General features: G+C 42.0%; 1 protein-coding gene across 1 annotated transcript in view; it reads left to right on the top strand.

The window, feature by feature from the left end:
• SPEF2 (sperm flagellar 2) overlaps positions 1-20,382 on the top strand; it is a 138,347-nt gene that overhangs the window by 114,087 nt on the left and 3,878 nt on the right. The window contains exons 29-32 of the mRNA XM_069492613.1: positions 2,501-2,593; positions 8,143-8,322; positions 14,743-14,991; positions 15,191-15,313. Coding sequence (XP_069348714.1) covers positions 2,501-2,593; positions 8,143-8,322; positions 14,743-14,991; positions 15,191-15,313 — 645 coding nt within the window. The remainder of the gene's footprint in view (positions 1-2,500; positions 2,594-8,142; positions 8,323-14,742; positions 14,992-15,190; positions 15,314-20,382) is intronic.

A 20,382-nucleotide genomic window follows, 5' to 3' on the forward strand; every position in this document is an offset into this window, starting at 1 on the left:
GTATTTTTTTATCTCTTAGATGTTTAAGTTGGGTTTCTATTATATATTTCATTTGTCTCCTCATTTTGTGCATGTTTTTCTTGAACAAATGAAATATACTTAGAATAGCTGTTTAACATCCTTGTCTATTCATTCTATCATCTGTCTCATTTCTGTATTGTTGTTTCTTCTGGTTATAGGCCATATTTTCTGTCTTTTTTGCATGCCTAGTAATTTAATATTGGATGATAGATGATGTGAATTTTATATTATTGGGTGCCAAATTTTGTTGTTTCCCTTTAGATATTGTCAGGCACATAGTGATGTTACTTGAAATCAGTTTTATCCTTTGAAAGTTATAGCAAGAATTGTGAGGGTGGGTCCAGAGCAGCCTTTAGTGTAGGGCTAATCTGGCTCCATTACTAACTAAGGTAATGTCCCTCTGGGGGCTCTCTACCTAATGTCTTGTGTATTAGGATGTCCTTCCACTCTGGGTGGTGCTAACACAGACTAATCCAAGCTCTGTGTGAATCTCAGGAGTTGCTGACCTTACTACCTTCCAGTGGCTCTTTCTCCAACCTCTGGTATTTTCCACATACACATCCACAGATCGGCTCTCAGTCAAGACTTGAGGAGACGCCCTCTTCATATCTCCAGAGCTCTCTTGCTTTCTGTTCCCACCTTTAGTACTCTGCCCTGCAAATTCTAACAACCATGGACTCCCTCAATTACAAAACTTGACTTCTTAAATCAGCAGTACCATCAGGCTCTACTCAGAAGCCCCTCCTGGGCCTGCAGGCTGAAAAGATCCTCCAGGCTGGAATACTAGTACGCCTCCTCATTTACTTTCCTTCTTTCAAGAATGACTGTCCTGTGTTGCCTGTTGTCTAATGTCTGGAAAATCCTATTCCATATATGTTACCGATTTTTCTTGTTGTTTAAGGCAGGAGGATAATTCTGCTGTTTATTACTCCATCATGGCCAGAAGCATAAATCTACCTATGTTCCTCATCTCTCTATTCTTCCATAGGTGGTACTTACCCTCCACAGATTAGCCATCGGGCAAGGATTTCCTCCTGGCCACTGCAGAAGTCACTTGTGTTCCAAGCTTGTACCATGCTGGGCATTAAGCTTCTTCTGGTTCTTCTCCCTCACAGGCTTCCACATAACCAGCATTTCTTTTATTCCAAATTAAAAGAAAACCCAATCCTCACCTCTAGGGGTTGCACATCCTTACAAGCTATCCAGTGTCATTCCAGCCATCTCTCAAAGCACATGTGATTCTTAGAAGGAAGGAAGACATAGAACGTAGGCCAGAGGCAGGTTAGGCAAGCCAATGGGTCTTGGCAGTAGGCAGTGCTAAGGATAGGTTGTTACTCTTAAAGATGGTAAGGAAGCAAGACCTAGGAACAAAATAATTATGTAAATGAAGAACTTACTCTGTATATAAGTTAAGATTAGCAAGATACATTCTTTGAACCCAAGGATTTTATACCTGATGTTTAGCAGCAAACATGACTAAGAACACCCAAAGGAATTAACTAATGCCAAGTGTTTGGAATAAACAAGTCAAATTGGAGTTCAGAAGAGAGATCAAGGAAGGCCTCCCTGGAGAGGTATGATCTGAGCCGATCTGGAAAGATGTGTAGGTTTATCTGGGTGGAAAGGAGGACAGAAGTCACCTAAGGTAGGAGGAACAATGTGCTTAAATGAGTGAGAATAGAAAATGGTTCTGAGCAGAGAATGATGTATGACAACATTAAAATTATGAGAAAATCGATATGGTTGCATAGTAGAAGCTAAAGCAAATAAGAGAAAGACTGGAAACAAAAACAGCTTGAGGTTACTAGAGTGGTCTGCTACACCAGGGTGGTAGCAGTGGGAATGGAAGGAAGGGAGAGCCGGGAGAGGCATTGCAAAACGGGAGCTGCCAAACCCAAGAGGATTTGGTAATTTGTGTCAGGTATGGATTGAGAGACAGGGATGTCGTAAAAAAGAGACCAGTCATTCAGTTACTCAGAAAAAATATTTTTCTAATACCAACAACGTATCCCAGCAGTAAGCAATTTTCCAAGAATGGATAGGATATGAACAGGACATGAGGAACGGGAACTACCGTTATGGGAGCACAGACCCCTCCAAAATATTGCTAATGCAAACTTGATCTAGAGTAATGACCTCCACACTTCATCACACACTCCAATAGTTAAACTATAGCTGGCATCTCTAATATGTGGACTTTCATTTGTAAATTATATGCTGTACTGTGGCACTAATACATTATATACATTGTCAAATATGTAAAAATAAAAATTACAAAATAATGAGATAACGAGTAATATAAATGGAAGTTCTAGTATTTTTTCCTACACCCCCATGGTGCCTGCACCCTACTTTGGAGACCACTGCTGTAGAAACTGAAACAGGATTGATTCAGTCTCTGCTGTTTTTAGAGGAACGATTACATCTCTGCATAATACATACTTTAATGATTTTTGTTTTTACTTTTTTTTGTGTGTAGGCTGGCCTGTGGTTTACAGGAGATGAAGATATAAAAATTCCAGAAAATCCTCTTGAACCCTTGCCATTTAATAGACAGGAGCATCTCATAGAGGTAATGAATGAGATCTTTAAAAAAAATAGCATTATAGCACTGGTCATTTTCTTTGTGTTTTCTTCTACTTGTATAATCTGCTTTGGACTTTATCTCTCTGCCTCTCAGTTCCTTTTTTGTGCCTTAAAGTACAGACTTTAATGTTCACTAAGGAGACAGTGTAAAGAAGCCCTGGAGAGGAGGCAGGGACTGAAATTTCAGCAGAGCCCTACTATTAATCTCTGTGTGACCTTGGCCAATTCCTATGGCCTCTTGTAATTCACTTTTCTCATCTCTCAAATAAGCTAAATTATTACTCAACACATTTGTTTCTAAACACCCTTCCAATTCTAAAGGCTTAGGGTATGATTCTGTCATTTTACCAGTATATGTTTTTGACTATTTCTCTTTGATGTTAACTAACACAGCAAGGGTTTGAATATAGCACTGCCCATGGCTCATCAGAGCTCACTGCTTTCAATATTATTATTAATAGCATTTTTATTAGCCTTATCCCTGAGGCCACAATGTAAAACACGATCTTAAAATCTGAAAGATACTCTGACTTTAGCGTAAATGTTTAAAATGTAAAAATAGGCCTAACACAGCCACATTCAGTAAGATACGAGAAAGGTGAATGACAGATTTAGACCTCATAGCAAACTCTGTGTAATATATTGATTGTTCGATTTCTAGCCAGCCAGTAGTTCACAACTGCAGTACAAAATTGAACATGATTCCAGTCATAACCTTAAATTGAGCACGTTCCTTCAATTGGATGATATTTTTTGAGTACCTCTGCTAGATACTAGCAGAAGAGAAGGTGAGAGAAAGGGGTCAGGGTGTTACCTAAGAAGGCCAAGATAGGAAGTTGGCAGTTGCAGGGGCAGTATTTTGTGTGTTCTCATTGCTTTTAACATTAGACTGGATGACTGAGATTGATTTATTATCCCATAAAGCTTTTCAACAGTCTCTCTATGATTTTGTGAACAAATCTTCATTGACATAAACAGGTTCTTCAGGACTTGGGGAGAAACTGGCAGTTTGAATATCAGGCCAAGTGAAAAGTACTTTCATTTTCAGCCAGAAGTTTTTAAAAATGTCAATTGAGGGCAGAGCCTTTTTTAGCTATTCACGTGGTAGCAAAACAGGAAAGAACCTTTTGGTAAAAAGGACAGGTGTGGCTCCCACTCGCTGCTGGGAAATTATAGGGAGAAAAGGAACAAAGTTGGGGACAGAGGCAGGACTGTGGAGCCTGAGCAAAAAGTGCTCTTATGGGGCAAAAGATGGCTGGTAGGGCTGTGTGTGTGTGTGTGTGTGTGTGTGTGTGTGTGTGAAGTCCATAGGACACAAAAGTGAAAGGAGTGGTGTTTTCCATCCTCCTCCCGGTGTCTCAGGGACTTGGTGCCCAGTGTTACATAAATTTCAATGTCTTAAACTGGGATAAAAGCACACATTCCACTGTTTACAAGCTGCAAGGTCTCCATGGCAGGACCCAGCCTCTCTGTGCCTTGGAATATTTATCCCTCTGTGGTGGGGCTGTTGTGCAGAGTGAATTCGTATGTGTGGTTCCCTTAGAGCAGTGATTGGTGCACAGTGAGCCCCACATGTTAGTGAAACAGAAGCTGACCGTGCTAACCATACATGGTTAAACAGTGGTTAATGGCTAATATGCTAAAGAAAGATGAGCAAGGAGAAAACATAAAGAAACAAAAGATGTTCACTTTTCTGGCTGTAAACAAAATAGGAAAGACCAAATCAGGGGGAAAATGTCCCCATTAGGAAGCAACTCTGGGGGCCAGGAACCCTGGGCTCTGCTCCCAGTTCTGCCACAACTCACTGTGGAAACTTGGGCAGGTCTCTTCACCTCCCGGGGCCTCTGTGTCCTCTTAAAAGAGGGCTGGAGCTGCAATTTAGGGTTGCTCTCAGCTCCCCTGCTTTGTCATCTGTGCCCCATAACCCAGGGCCTTCCCCTGCGCCATGTCCTGCAGGGGTCCTGGAGACAAGCCATTACTACTGACCTTGGGCTTGGGTGACTCAGAGACCCAAGAACTGGATAAAAGGTCCAGCTGCGCCCACAAAAGGATGCCTAAGGCATCTCATGTTGCAATCCCATGGTTTGCTGACAACGACAGTACACTTCCTTGTCACTGGCAAGGCTCAGCAGGCTGGGCCCTGGCTTCCCTGCTCCTGACACCCGCAGCACCCAGTGTTCAAGAGTCCTTAGGGTTTTCCTGAGAAAAGTGCTGTAATTTTGTCATATTTAAACCCTCAAGTGTTGTCTTAAACTCTTCGCGACAGCTTCTGTCCATGTGGCAGCCCAAGATGTCTTTCCATTCCCTCAGACTGGTTAATATTTGTTAAAGCCAGGCTCTGGGTTTGAAATATCAGCTACTTGCTAATAAATCCCAAATGTCTATTTCCACTGCAGACCTCTCTTCCGAACTTTGGACTCCTAGATGCAACTGCTGATTTGACATCTCCACTTGAATACTCCAGCAGACATCTCAAACACAGCATGTTCAAATTGGGCACCTAATCTCTGGTCCCCACCACTCCTCCCCTCCCATGCTCACTTAAAGTTCTCTCCCTCTCAGTCAATGACAACTCTGTCCTAGTTGCTCAGGTCAGAACCCTGGGAGTCAACCTCAATTCTTCTCTTTTCTCAAACCCTACATCCAATCCCTAAGGAAATCCTGATAATTCTACCTTCACAATACACATATCCAGAATCAGACCACTTCTTCCTAGCCCCATTGCTGTCACCTGGATCGAACACAATCAACTTCACTGGGTGGCGGCACCAGTCTCAAATAGGTCACCCTGTCTCTCCCTTGTCTTTGCTCAGGTTGCAAAGCAGATCACAGCAGCCTCTGCTCAAAACTTCCCATGGCTCTGGACAAGGCAACCAGGCCTTGCTGTTCTGACCCTATCACCTCTCCCATTTCACCTCCTGCTGTTCTTCCTCTTGCCCACTCCTTGTTAATCAAACACGGAGGGCCTGCTCCCACCTCGGGAGATTGGCCTCCGCAGCTCCCTTTGCCTGTCCTGCTCTCACCCTAGAAGCCTCCCTGGCTAGCTCTCTGCCCTCCTCCACACCTTTGTTCAGATTTCACCTCAGTCCTGCCACCTTTGCCCTCCTCACTCTTCACTCACAATTCCCCTTTCCTTGACCTACTTCTGTGTTTCCATAATCACTATATGATTTACTTAATTGATTTTATTTGTTCTTTCTTATCTGCCTTCCCCTTCAAGAAAGAAAGCACCTCAAGAACAGGGATCTCTATCTCCTTACTAGTGATGGTATTTTAAGCCAGAAAAACAAAAAACGCCCATGTGTAGTACATTAGGTGCTCAGTAAGTACTAGATGGATGAATGAAACAACAGCATTGTGTTTGTTTTTGATGCTGTGTAACAGCACATCTTTAGTGACTTAAACCAATACCCATTTATTATCTCACAGTTCTGTAAGTCAGAAGTGCAGGAATTGCTTAGTTGGGTTCTTTGCTGAGGGTCTTACAGCTGGGGTTGCAATCTCAGCTGAGGCTGATTGCAAGATTGGATCCATGATTGGCTTCCAAGATGGGTTGTTGAGAGAATTCAGATTTGTGCAATTGCAGGATTGAGACCTTCAGCTGCTAGAGACTACCAGTTATTCCCGACCGCATAGCCATCTCCAGAACATGACAGTTTGCTTCTTCATGGCCAGGAGAAAAGCATCTCTCTGGCTTTAAATGGCTCCCTTAAGGCCTGGGTGGTCCTTTTTTGAAAGGACTCACCTGATTAGGTCAGGCCCAAACTCAGGCCCCCTTTGTATTAACTCAAAATCTACTGATTAAGGACCTTGATTACCTCAGAAGATCCCTATATCTTTGCCATGGAAGATCACCCACTCAAGAGAATGAGTTTCTCATCATGTTTACAAGTGCTACCCACACTTAAGAGCTGGGGATCATACAAGGTATATACTCCAGGAGGTGAAAAACTTTGAGTTCTTGGAATTCTGCCTACTATAATATTTTAAGTGATATTCAGAATATAATAACCATTACCTTTTCCGAATGCCCAATCCATTGATTTAAAATCAAGCCTGTTTAATTACAGAAAGAGTCCATCTATCAGCTTATTTTGTTTTTGCTTATCTTCTTTTAATACATATCATTCAGTTTATTTGTTAGTGGAAATAATGATGATTTGTACCTACACATCATTTATAAGAGCAACTCAGTGGAAATAATACTAAAGGAAAGCTCTTCATGCAGAAGAAATGGAAGCTAAGCACCCAGGGACAATGCCACCGTTGTCGAGTAGTCAGTCCCCCTTCTCCTTCTAGTCCTACTGGTGTCCCTGAAATAACTCAAAGGCAGGTGGGAAAAAGAATATACAATAGCCTGAAGGAACCCACCACCTGGATCATGACTTCTAAAAGATCAAGGGATACCTTATTGTCAAAGAGTGTTCTTAAATGTCTCAGCCTGGCACCATGCCTGGCTTACAGCAGACACTCAGTAAATGTTTGCTGAAAGGGTGGCTGAATAAAAGAACCTGTAGATCCCACTGACCTCTAAGATTCTTTTCTGCTCTGTAGCATAACATATTTTACATATTTTCCTATCAAAGTTATTTTTATTTAAATTTTTATTGGATTTGTCAAATATAAGAAATTATTTTTCCAACTGTTATCTTCATGTATGCCTAATTTGTTCACAGTTGTAAGGGTGGTTAGTGACAAAGAATAACATGGTGGAAATACCCTGTGGATCCAGAAATTTGCTTCTCAAAGTATGGGCCAGAACCAGCAACATCAGAAGCACGTGGGAGCTTGCCAGACATGCAGAAGCTGAGATGCCTCTGGAGCCACCTACTTAATTGGAATCTACATTTTTAAAATATTTTGCATGTCATCAAGTACATATTTAAGAAGAGCTGTTCAAGGAAGTTAGCAGGCTCCCAAATGAGGCTATATAGGTGTTTCAGTGTGACCAGTGTGTCCCAGGGTTTGGGCCTTGGCTTTGCAGGGCCTCGGAGGTTATTAGGCTCCCAGCCACTAAGTCCTCATGCTGCCACATGCACAAGACACCTCATGGATGTCAGCTCAGTCATTCAGAATGAAAGAATTGCCAAACAAACTGATACTTGGAGGTTAGCACACTCTCTCCCCAGATGTGAATCCACACTGGAAGGAGTCACTTACGGTCAGGAGGTTGAGTAGGAAGTTCAGCGCCAGTGAACCAGTTTAGGACACACTCGTGCTCTTGTGACTCCCTTTTCCTACTTAATGCATAGTCCCCACTACCTTTAATTAGTACATTATTTCCTGAATATGTTAACACCATTGATTAGCACCCAATTTATTTTACGTTAGAATTTAGAACCCTACACTTTGTGCTTTTTTACTTAGCATCCTCTTCAGTTAATACCATTTATTACATGGTAGCTTTACTAATGCAATCCTCAGAAGATCACCTTATTCCAAAGCTCCTGGAGGGATTCTTCATTGCCATGTCTACCTACTGTCTACCAGAGTGTACCCATGTTATCTTTGGTTGAAATTCTTTTTGTGTGACAGTTTTTCTTTAGGGTATTTGCTGACTATGAGAAGGATTCCCCCCAGCTTGACTACACAGAGATGCTGCTTTATTTCGCTTGCCACCCAGACAGTGTGGAAGGGGTCTACAGGGCCCTCAGTGTGGCCATTGGGAGTCATGTCTTCCGAGAAGTTGAAACTTCTATTCCAATTGCAGAAAAGGTAATCACGTTTGAGAAAGGGACTAACTTTGGAGCCTGGAGGGGGATGCCTGAAGATCCTAAACTCTTGAAAACAGAGGCTCTGTTCTTTTCATCTCCCATTGTCCCCAGATGCCTACCACAATGCTTTACACATACTAGGTCTTCAACAAGGCCTTACCGAATTGAATTAAGAACCAGGGTACCAATTTCCATTGAACACTTTTGTAGTAAAATCAAAATTTGTTCCAGGTTTTTTTGTAGAATCAAAATTTGATCTGTAAAGGACAACCTGTATCTTGCGTGAAGTGCTGATCCTGATAAATGAAACGGAACTGGGTATCAACCCAGTCTGTTTGTCATTCTGTGTGGAATTTGGATGCATCCCCACTTCTGTGACTCTTGACAGAGTTTCATGCCAAAGCCAAACCTTCTGAAATCCACAGGCACTTTGTATTACCTGCATCCAAGGACAAAGATGTTTATTATCTAATTAAGATGCCACCTCATATTCCCCTTGAGGTTTCTGAGGGGCTGGCATTCCCAGGCTTTTTGGAGTGGAATAGTCTGTGGCGGGGTGCTAGCTAATGTAGCTCTGGGATATCCTTTGAATGGCATTTGCAGGGCTTTTGATTCTGTTCTTTTGGGGGCAGAGGTGTGGCCCTCCCCCTGATGGGAGGTTTGTTTCTGTTCTCTCTTTGTGGACACAGATGGGAGAGGCAGCTGCTCAGTCTAGACTTCTCGGATATCCCCACCACACATCCATCCCTCACACTTTTGTCAAAATAGAAGTAGTTTGAGGCCGGGCGTGGTGGCTCACGCCTGTAATCCTAGCACTCTGGAAGGCCGAGGCGGGTGGATCGCTCAAGGTCAGGAATTCGAGAAGTAGTTTGAAAGACATGAGAGGTTCTTGTGACAGCATTTGGGGAAAAGACAAGATATACTCTATTAGACATGATCCTAAAGTTTGGGCCCGGACACGTGGAGAGAACAATTCCTTCCTCTTCTACCAGGGCCAGAGTGAGGCCAGAGAGATGCCTAGTAAGCTAACAACTTGGAGCTCTTCAAACCAGTGTGCTGTACATACTGGTTCAACACTTACACAGTGGCAGAAAGTTTAGCAAACAGTGTCTCTTTCCATGCCAGAATGCTATCTTCTTTGACAATAGGATAGTTTAAAATCTCCCAAATAACTGAGGAGTTAGGTATGGTCTGCATTCACAGCAACTGCATTTGCCACTTTTCCAGGGATGTCTCTGTGCCCCCCTGCAGACTGGGGCTCCTGGACCCAACTCTGGATCATAGCCTACTGTGAGGTCTCATCAAATGTCCACAGGGAAACTTTCCCTGGCCTCAAATGATGTCAGACCCCTGCTATAGGTTCCCACGGTACACTGTGCTTCCCCTACATGATATTCTCCACATGGCAACGACTTCCTCAAGGTCTGCTTCCTCTCTAGACTCCAAGCACCCTGGGGAGGGGACGTTTGGTGGAAAGGAGGCATCTGTCTTGTTTTGTATCCCTGAACTTACTCAAGGCCTGCCACAGAGTTCAGTAAACATTGCATTGAGCAGATCGATAAATTAAGATATTAGCTTTGTAAATAATGCTCCTTGCGTAGTTCTGTGATCTGTGAGAGATAGAGAAGAAGCCAAATTTGCTCTCCTGAGGGGCCTCTGCCTAATTGCCCCATCTGTGCAGAAAAGAATGAGAGAAGTGATGTTCCAAACAGGCAGTGAACATGGAATAAAAGGCAGATTAACATGGAGCCTTGGCAACCAGATATGGTGTTTATGCTTTCTTCTTTCCCACCTCCCTGCCTCTGCTCTTGCTAGTCTCTCCACCCAGGGTACCCTTCATCTCATCTCAAAGGGTCTGAGACCTCCTCTTTATCTAAGGCCTACACCAACTGCCAGATCATTCATGAAGCTTCCCCTGACAACACTGAGCATTCTCAGCTGGGCCCCAGTTATATTCAGAACTTCTCTGGCTGGGTGGGGCACCCTCACATGCACACATTCATTGTTTCCACAAACATTCACTGAGCATCTGTGTGTGCTGGGGACCACTCTTGACTTGAGGGTACAGCAGTGAACAAAAAGTATTCCAGGCAGGTGAAGACAGGCAACAAACCAACAAGCAAAATATAGACTACATCAAATGGAGATAGATGCTACAGAAAAAAGGATGCAGGGAAAAGTACAAGAGTCAAGGTGGGAGTTGCAATGTTAAATAGGGTGGCCAGAGAAGGTCTCTCTGTGAAGAGACAGGTAAACAGAGGCCTGGAGAAGGTGAGGGAGAGAGCAGATCTCTGAGGCATAAGCATTGCAGCAAGGACAACAGTGAATGCAAAAACCCTAAAGTGGGGCCATGCCTGGTGTGTTCCCGGAAACGGGCCTAGCCAGCACACGTGGACAGGACTGAGCTGGAGGACAGCAGTAAGGAAGGGATGTGAGTGGGGGAGGACTCTGAGGGCCACCGTGACCACCTGAGCTTTCACTCTGCACAAGATGAGAAGTCACTGGAAAAGTGCAGTCTCCTGCCTTAAATACGTCAGGACCTCTCTGTGCTGTGTTGAGAACAGACTGTAGGGAGCAAAGGAGGGGAGGAAGCAGACCTAGCCATTCAGGCAGGGGTCTGTTAATCTGTTGAATCCTACTGCAAAATGATTCCTACCTTGAGTTTGGGACACATTGTTACCCATCTTTATGTTCCTTGAAGTAGCTGCTATATTACAGCAAGTGCTCAAGTAATCATGGCCAGGAAGCAGGGAGAAGGGGAGAGAGGGAGAGTGAAAGGAGTGGAGTGCAGTCTCCATGGTAGAGAGGAGGAAGCAGACAGCCCAGGCAGGCACAGGCAGGAGCAGGTCCAGGAGGCTGCAATGAGCAGGAAAGACCAGGAAAAAGGTAGTTTGTGTTGGAGTGGTTGCCATAGCAACAGACAGCTGCCTCAGTGGCTGGCAGCCTGGCCAGTCAGCACAGAAAGCTGCTGCATCCCTTCTGTCCCTGAGCCCTTCATTCACCATATGCTATTGTTCCCACCCAGGAAGCAGCTCCCCTTGATTGCTGCTCTCAAGAGCTCTTTTAAAATCCAAGGACACTGTGCAGGAACTGAACCAAGAACACTATACAATAGAGACCAAACTGGTGGATGGAGGGTGAGGCCAGAGAAGGAGCAGAGGGCTCTCTCCCACACAGGCCTGTTCTTGACTTGGGGTGAACTCTAGGAGCTTTTGAAACACAGAAGCCGCCTACCTCCCTCATTCTCACTCACCCCTGGTCCTCACCATCCTGTCTCCAATTATGCCACTCCATTTCTGTGCCCTTTCCAACTGTGTTCCAGTTTCCTGGGCAACCTCGTCCCAGGAAGCCATAATGAGCCTGCACAGAAATAACACCTCCAACAGATCCATGTTCACTCCCAAGAGAGTCAATCATATCTCTGTTTGGCGTTCTACATAAACAACTAGAAGTCCCCCTGGGATTTCATTCTTCCTTACTCTATTTCTGCTATTCATGCTGATTTTGTTCGGTGTGGCTCAGACCTCCTGTTTATAGCCACAGCTTTAAAAGAAGCTCAAGAGCAAGGCATTCATCAGTAATGCACTAGTTCTAGTGGATCTTTAAATAAGTGACATTTGGGAAAATGGTTCATTCATTCTGCTACCTGTGTGGCACAGGGTTGTGATGTTGGAATATAGTAAATTATGAGCTTGAAACTCCTACGTTGTAAAAGCATTTTGGCAGGAGTGTTTGAAGCCCTGGGGTTCAAAACATATACATCTCTATTCCATTCTGCTCTTTGATGCTTTTCTCACATTAGTCTCAAAAACTGACCTGTTCTGCCTTCTGCGATGTAGGACTGAGCTGACTGAATGACAGAAATGCATGGTCAGGAACATGCACAGGCACTGTTATGGGGACACATTTGTTGGAAGTCCTCCTTGCTACCTCTGAGAGTTAGCCAAGCAAGACATAGTGCTTGATGGCGCCACAATCTGGTCCCCTGCTTAGATGAAAATGTGACTCACATAGAGCTTTGATGCCATTAATAATTGCTCATTCAAAAGCACTGGCTTTTCTCCAAACTGGCCTCGCTGGTTTTGTTCCAGCACCTACATTCAAAATTGCTGTCTTTCAGACTCTCTGCTTCAGAAAACCACATTCTCTTGCACACCCTCTCTCCTCCCACAATGCTGAGCCAGCTTCTTCGGCCCAGTCTTGGCCCCTCTTGCTTCCCTCCCCTCCCACTGGGCCACAAAGCTTATTCTGTCCCAACCCCCTAGAGAGCAAAAACACCAAAAATTTAAAAAGCATCCTCTGACACTAATAAGTTAAGGGTACTTCACGCTAACATTTCAAATGTTTAAATTGCTACCATTTAAATTTTAAAAAAATTCATCTATCCCATTATGCTTACATCAGGCCTTTGAAAATAAGTTTCTCCCTAACTATGGAAATAGTTACAGAGAGGCCAGGTTCCTTCTTAGTTAAATTTTGGTATTGCCTGACTATCTAGCCAGCTAGTCATTTGCTTGCCCACAGGTTCTCTCTCTATCGCGTCCACACACCATCCATGCTATACTCTGAATAGACATTCATTCATCCTTCACTCATTCAGCAAGATGTACATCCCAACTATGTTCATTTCACTGTACTAAACGTTCTATTGCCCTGAGAAGTTATTGATGGGTAGATAATGCAGCAATCCCTAAGATTCCTAGGTGGTAACACTAAAGCCAGTTTCACGTTTCTGCCATGTAGAATTTCCAATTGTTTAAAGTGGAGAATAGGCTGAAAAAAAATTTTATATATGTGTGTGTGTGTGTGTGTGTGTGTGTGTGTGTGTTTATACTTAATTCTAAAATCTTTACCTTTTAGAGCATTCTCTCTTTCTTTCTTTTGTAAAGATTAAACTCCCAATTTAGCAAAGGCTATAGAAACCCAGCTAAAGCAAGGTGACCACACAGAGCTAGAGCAAATGCAGCCTGCCTTCATTACTCAAAAATCCCTTGTAGGAACATATGACTACCAGAGACCTAATCTTGTCCTGCCATAATCCTTTTATACACGGGACTTACATGATTATTTGGGAAAAACATGCACAATCCATGCACTTAACACTTCTACTAAATTGAAATTTATAGCATTGGTACCCTCCTCAATTAGCATTTTTTTCTTCCTTGGAATAAAGGAGAGAATCAGAACTCAGGTGTTCCCTGACATCTCGCCAGCCAACACTCCAAAATGCCCATTCCCAGTAGCAAACCATCAAATATTGATTACCTCATCATCAGAAACACACACACACACACACGCATGCGCACACACACACACACACAAATTTACTGTAGGGAATGTCGAAAGTGCAAACTGAGAGGAAAGGAAATCATCTGTTCCACTACCAAGAGATCACCACTGTTAAAACAGTTTAAGGTATCTGTTTTCCTTATTTTCATTAATAAGTATACATATATAAAAAAGAAAGATCCTATTGTATCTATTACTTTGTTTTCTGTTTTATTTTTGCCCTTACTCTGAGTGTTTTCTCGTGTTACTAGGTATTCTTCTATACCATGATTTTCATAGCAGTATAGTATTCCATAACAGAATTATAATTTATGTCACCATTCCCCTATTTCTGGAATCATAGGGTCCTTTTTAAATTTTTTGATGTAACACTAAATGAACACTCATATACAAAGATATTTGTGCACATGCATATTTCTTCAGGATCAATTCCTAGATCTATAATTATTGGGCCAAAGGGTAGGAATATTTCCTAGGCTTTTGATACATGAGACATTACTTCAGAAGCCATGTACTCTTCGCCATACTCAAAATATGAGCACCTCAGTTCATAGCTCTTGGCCAAGTTTCAGAAAGCAGGAATAAGAATCCCAGCCTGATTTTCTATAGACGATTTGTTTTCTCTTTTGCCTTCTGAGTGTTTAGTTGGGATATCCTCCAGTATCCAAAGACATGTTCCTGAAGCTCTTAGAATCTATCAAGCTTGAGAAATTAACTTGCTATAACCTCTCAACTGCAATCAATTTCAAAAGCAAATCCTGTTAAAAATCTATATCCATGTGTAGAAGTCTGATACCAGTTACTCTAATTAATTCCAGTGTCCATTTATTGAGAAATATGATGAACCTGGCAATGTAGTGGGCCCAAGAGTTGAGTATGGAGATGAATAGGACACACCCCACACTGTACACTACAAATCTCTGTACACTACAAGCAAAATCAGTGTAGGATTTTGATCTGATTTCCAGCGCAGCTAGCATATTCTCTTCTAAACTTTGTTTAGCTAGTTTGTGGTAGGCACTATCATTCCATTGCATGAAAACTGTCTGATTATCAAATTGATGTGTTCTAAATGTCTCTGTTGCAGTAAAGACTTCAATCTGACTTTATGTTCTCTCATGTGATTTTGTAGACCTCCTCCTCTACTGATGTGAGTCCAGTTGAGGAATTTCCTGAACTTGAGGAAAATGTTGCAAGAGAGGAAAAGGAATTAAAAGAGGAAAGGGAGGAAAGGGAACAAAAGGAAGAAGAAATCCCTGAAAATGCCAACAGTGAAAAGATTTCCCTGGAAACGCTACTCAAAGTGTTCAGAGGAGGAAGCGAAGCACAGGATGCTAACAGATTTGGCAGCCACCTAAAGCTAGCGAACACTTATGCAGAGGTTGGTTAGATTACTTTGTAAAAGAGACAACCTGTACATCAGAAAAGTTGCCCTCAATTCTGAGCATATTATCATGGAATTGTTCTTAAAATGTATCACTGTATAGAAATTACAGCGAATTCCTTTAGTAAGTAAAACCATTTTTTAACATCTACAGCATCGTAAAGTTGATTAACTTCATTTTTTTTCTTCTTTAAAGAGCTTCATAAAAACATTTCAGGACCTGGGTGCTAAGAATCTGGAGCCAATTGAAGTTGCTGTTCTCTTGAAGCATCCTTTTATTCAAGACCTGATTTCAAATTATTCAGACTATAAAATTCCTGTGAGTATTGTCCAAAGGTGCCCTAATTCAGATGGGCTCAGGTTCCAAGCATACTGTGACATTTCTAACATGTGCTAGCAGGGAAGAGAAAGAAGGTGGACTTGGCCAGGCCAGAATAGGGTATGGAGAAGCTAAGCTGGTAATCGCATCAGATCAGAAAGGCCAGCCTGCAATGCCAAAGGGCAGCAAGCTCAGGCACAGAGGAGGCAGGTCTCAGGACTATGGGGCTACCTTGGATCTGTAACAGAAGGCTGGAAGAAGATGACAGTTAAAGCAGAGTGGGTGGCAGTTTTAGGGTTCCAGATCATTCCAGCCATGTAATGACCCTAGCCTATGGAGAATAGGATCCCTCCTGCCACAGAGGATTAACCAAGACCATGATCTCCAGCCAAGTGCTGACATATTCACTGCACTCTAGTTATGGTATATAGTGAAAACGATAGTGTATGCAAAAGGTTGGGCTCCAGTTCCATCAGGAAAAACAGTGTGTGAGTCAGAGAAACTGAAGACAAAACCCAGAGAGACTGGACCAACCCAGCAGAAGAAAGGAAGCACTGCAGCTCAGAGATCACACGATAACCAAGCACACATACTAAATGTGCCTCCACCATAGCAAGTCCCAGGTCTTTAACGGCAAGGGCTAAGGAAGGCAGAGGCTGACACCAACCCCCTTTCAGACTGTGGCAAGTTGCTACAACCCTCTCAATGCCAGGTTAACAACATGAAGTCTTCCTATTTGGCTTCTCCCACCTGTTTATTGGACTACAAAGGGTTTATTGAGTTTAAGATAAAAGTACTTTCACTTTGGTAAAATGCAGATGGTCTAAGATGCATTTCTCCCGACTTCTCAGTGATAACAAATTACCTTTTGCAGGCTTCTTCCTATGTCTGCAAATGAAACTATCCAGACTCAAATATCTTTCTTTGTGCTAAATTTTTTTGTTCTAAATTGCTGATTCTTTCTTATGTTAATTATATTACCTGTATTAGCATTAATTGAAATTAATTTCTAACAGGCTAGCAGCTGTCAAGACACTAAGCCTATCGATTATAGCATTTAAGAACACAGATTCTGAAATCAGAAAGTCATGAGACTGAATCTCCAGTCCACCACTCACTAGCTACTCGACCTTAACTTTCTCCTAATCCTGGCTTTCTCATCTGTTAAACAGGGATAACAGTCATTCCTATCCAAAGGGTGATTGTGAGGATTGAGATCATGCATGTAAAACACTTGGCATACTATCTAACACATAGGAAATGCTATAGACATGATGGATATTAGGACTACTATTCAAGAATGAGCATCTGCTACCAAGACCAGTAGTGTAAACTTCTGTGGGAGAGAGAAAAATGAGTACCAAATCCAGTTGTTGCTATCAAGCAAATTCCACTCTGGTTTGCATGATACTTTTGCATGCAGGAATTAAAAGAGAATGATATAAACCAACCAAGCACAAAATTACAGGAATTCAAAAAATGACATTTTTTTTATAATATCTGAGAGCCTTTATTGAAAAAACTCCCAAATTTTTTTGAATCTCTTAGAATGGGCCTATGAAACATTTTTACAAAATAGTAAGGTCATTAACAGCAACAACAACAAACTGTAAGTTCAGAAACACAATTATTTATCAGTCTAGATTTCAGTTTCTCAGAGTGATCCCCAAGAAATGGGTTTTGAAGGTCATGATATGCTCCAATGATGTCAGCCGTGTGAGGTTAGTCATTCAGCTCAAACATCCTTCATTTCCCTCGTAACTTTGAATGGTGCTTTCACTCATGAACACATCTATTTCGAGAAACAGTATTTAAGCTCTGCTACTTCTTGTTACAAATCTCATATGTTTATTTCCTGCTGCATGATACATATATAAAATCGTACCTTTTTATAGTGACCCTAGAATTGGCTCTTCCGATTCCTTAGGAGTATTTAGTGAACAAATTCATATCGACTTTCCACATCTTTCAAGATTTTACAACCCCCATTCTCATCCTGCCTCAGCCTTATAAAAGACGCTTCATGCATTTTCTCACTCCTTGTTCTGAGACCTGAATTTCTCCCAATTCATTTTAATTCCCCTTCTCTGGGTATGTTTTGCAACACTTTTTTTTTCTTTTTTTATTTCAGAATATTACAGGAGTACATAAATGGTTACATAAATTGCCTTTGCACCACCTGAGTCAGACATTTTTGTGCTAGAACTGTGGAGGGAGTCTGCTTGACAAGGAATAAGCTGGGTCTGGAAAGATGGCCAGGGTTTTGGAAAGTGGAGGGAGAGAAAAGGAAGTCTACATGGATTTTGCTATTGGGGTGGGGAGACGGCAGCATCCACGGGGAAAGGGAAGCCGGGGCAGAAGCAGGACTGCACCGGGAGAGTGGAAGCCTGACCCCTTTGAACAGCTGTCTGTGAAAGGTGTAGCGTGATCCCTTTGAATCGGTAAGGTCAGGCCAGATTGCAAAGAACCCAGATGTCACACAGGGAAATTTGGATTCCACTTGAAAAGCGATAGAGAATGGATAGGCTTCTGAGCAGGGGCATGATATGATATTAATTTCTTCCTCCCTAAGTATTTTTTTGTCTCTTAGCCGTGTCATGTCCTTATGTCATCCTGCACTAGGTGGGTGCCATAGGCCCATTACCTCAGGGTGCATTTCAGCCTACATCCTCTGCTCCATGTGTCAGGGGTAGCCCTCTTATTTGAACCAGTAAAATAATGTGAAAAATCCCTTGGAATTATGTATAATAGGATTTATTTTATATTAATATTACCAAGAATAAGTAGGAGCATAAAATAATGCCCCAATTATTTCCTCCCATAATGGGAAGAAAACTCCCACAAAATTAGGACAATTTGGAAATATCTTCACTCTGACCAGAGTGACTAAATATGATTAACTTGCAGAGAAGATTCTATTTGGCATTTTGTCTAAGAAAAGAAAGTAGCCAACAGATGACTGCCTTCAAGAGTGAGCCCCCTGAATAGGTGCACTGATTCCCAGGGAAAGCTGGAATCCACAGGACTCCTTTTAAGTTACGTATTTCCCTCATTTCCGAAGGAGTTTTATCAACTTGTAGTGCACCTCACCTAAGGTACTACTAGCAGTTTGGGCAACACAGTGCCTCTTCGTGCAGGACTGTTCCAAGTGTAGCAGGATACCTAACATTCCGGGTCCTACCCATTAAATTCCAGGAACACCTTGACACATTGACCACCAAAACCACCTCTGCACATCCCCAAATCTTCCCTGATGCACGGCACCCCTCTGGCTGAGAGCCACCCAGCTGGAGGGTGTCTGTCTTCCAGTTAACCAGTCTTATAGAACCAGTAGCACCTGACACTTGCTGTAGCAGAGAGTTAGTTAGTTAATGTCCAGAATGCTTCTTTGAGACATGCCCAAATGATCTCCTTTAACTCTTGCTGCACTCATCCCTCACATCTCCTCCCAGTAGCCTCACTGAGGAATCTAATGAGAGGACAGTGACCTACCACAACTGGGACTCGTTCATATGGTTGTGAGTCAAGAAGAGTTACGTCTGTGACATGAAAAGTGTAAAGTCTTATTTTTAAAATGAAAGAGGGTCCTTTTCCAGTACCATGCTCTATTCTCTCTCTCTCATTTTTTTTTTTTTTTTTTTTTTTTTGCTAACTAAAAAAAAAGAAGGAAAGAAGGAAGGGAGAAAGGGGGGAGGGAAAAAAATCCTTGATGGCTTGGGGACTATCACACTCATCGTATCATCATTTTTTAATCCAGATATCCATGTACAAGTAAATAGATCACATTTTAAAAATGAACTTTAACCACAGTGATGTTATGTGAAGATCTTTCAAGATAAGTAGAGCAAAAACTAGAGTGTGGTTTTTCAAGTTAAAATGTTGTTTGCTATTATAAACAGTGGGAAGTGAAGGTTGTTGGCTAACAGCTCTATGTTTACAAGGTTTGTGTTTAGAAGTAGCAACATTCTAAAATATGTATTTGAAAAAACTGAGTATGCATAATTATGTTGATGTCTTTTAGTATTGTTCCTACTATGAAGTAGACTGGCTGTGTAGTTATGAGAGTGGGCTCTGGAGCCACACTGATTAGGTGCACACCTGTGAAGTGTGTGACCTTGGACAGGTAACCTCACAGTGCCTTGGTGTCCCCATCTATAAAATAGGGTTAATTATGATACCTACATTGTAGGGCTTTTGTACAGATTAAATGAGTAAATACACACAACATGCTTATCTCAGTTCCTGGCAGATAAAAGCACTCAATAAATGTTAGATGTTACTACTACTACTACTATAACTACTGCTACTACAACTGCTGGTCTACAGTAGTTGCAGTGCACAGAAACATTTCTGAGCCATGTGAAATTATACGTGGATGGACTAGTGAGCTGGCATTTCATCTCTTCAATGCACAGTGTCTTCTCTTTGGAAAGAAAGAAGACTTTCACTCATGCAATGCCACAATGATCAAGGGTCCGAACTGAAGTCCCAGGAAGCCCCATGTGGAAGTTCCAGATTTTGTGATGGATTTTATAGTTATTCAGTTAAAGTCACGTATTTAATTTATGCTTTCATAGACCATATACAAGGAAGTTATTTTCAAGTAATGTTCCTGAACTATTAAGAAACAAAATAGGCCTCTTGCTAGATTAATCAGAAATAGAAAAGAAAGGACCCTAATAAGCTCAATCATAAAGTAAAAAGGAGATATTACAACTGATACCACAGAAATACAAAATATTATTTCTGAATACTATAAAAATCTCTATGCACATAAACTTTAAAACATTGAGGAAATGGACAAATTCTTGGAAACACACAACCTCCCTTTGTACCAGACATACAAAGGAGAACTGGTTCCTGTACTGCAGAAACTATTTCATAACATACAGAAGGAAGGAATCCTGCCCAACTTGTTCCATGATCCAATATTACCTTGATACCAAAGGCAGGAAAGGACACAACAAAAAAAGAAAATTACAGACCAATATCCTTTATGATTATAGATGCAAAAATTCTCAGTAAAATCCTAGCAAACTTAATTCAGCTGCACATAAAAAAAGTAATAA

Source organism: Eulemur rufifrons, chromosome 17 (genome assembly GCF_041146395.1).
Source record: "Eulemur rufifrons isolate Redbay chromosome 17, OSU_ERuf_1, whole genome shotgun sequence".
Lineage (NCBI taxonomy): Eukaryota > Metazoa > Chordata > Mammalia > Primates > Lemuridae > Eulemur > Eulemur rufifrons.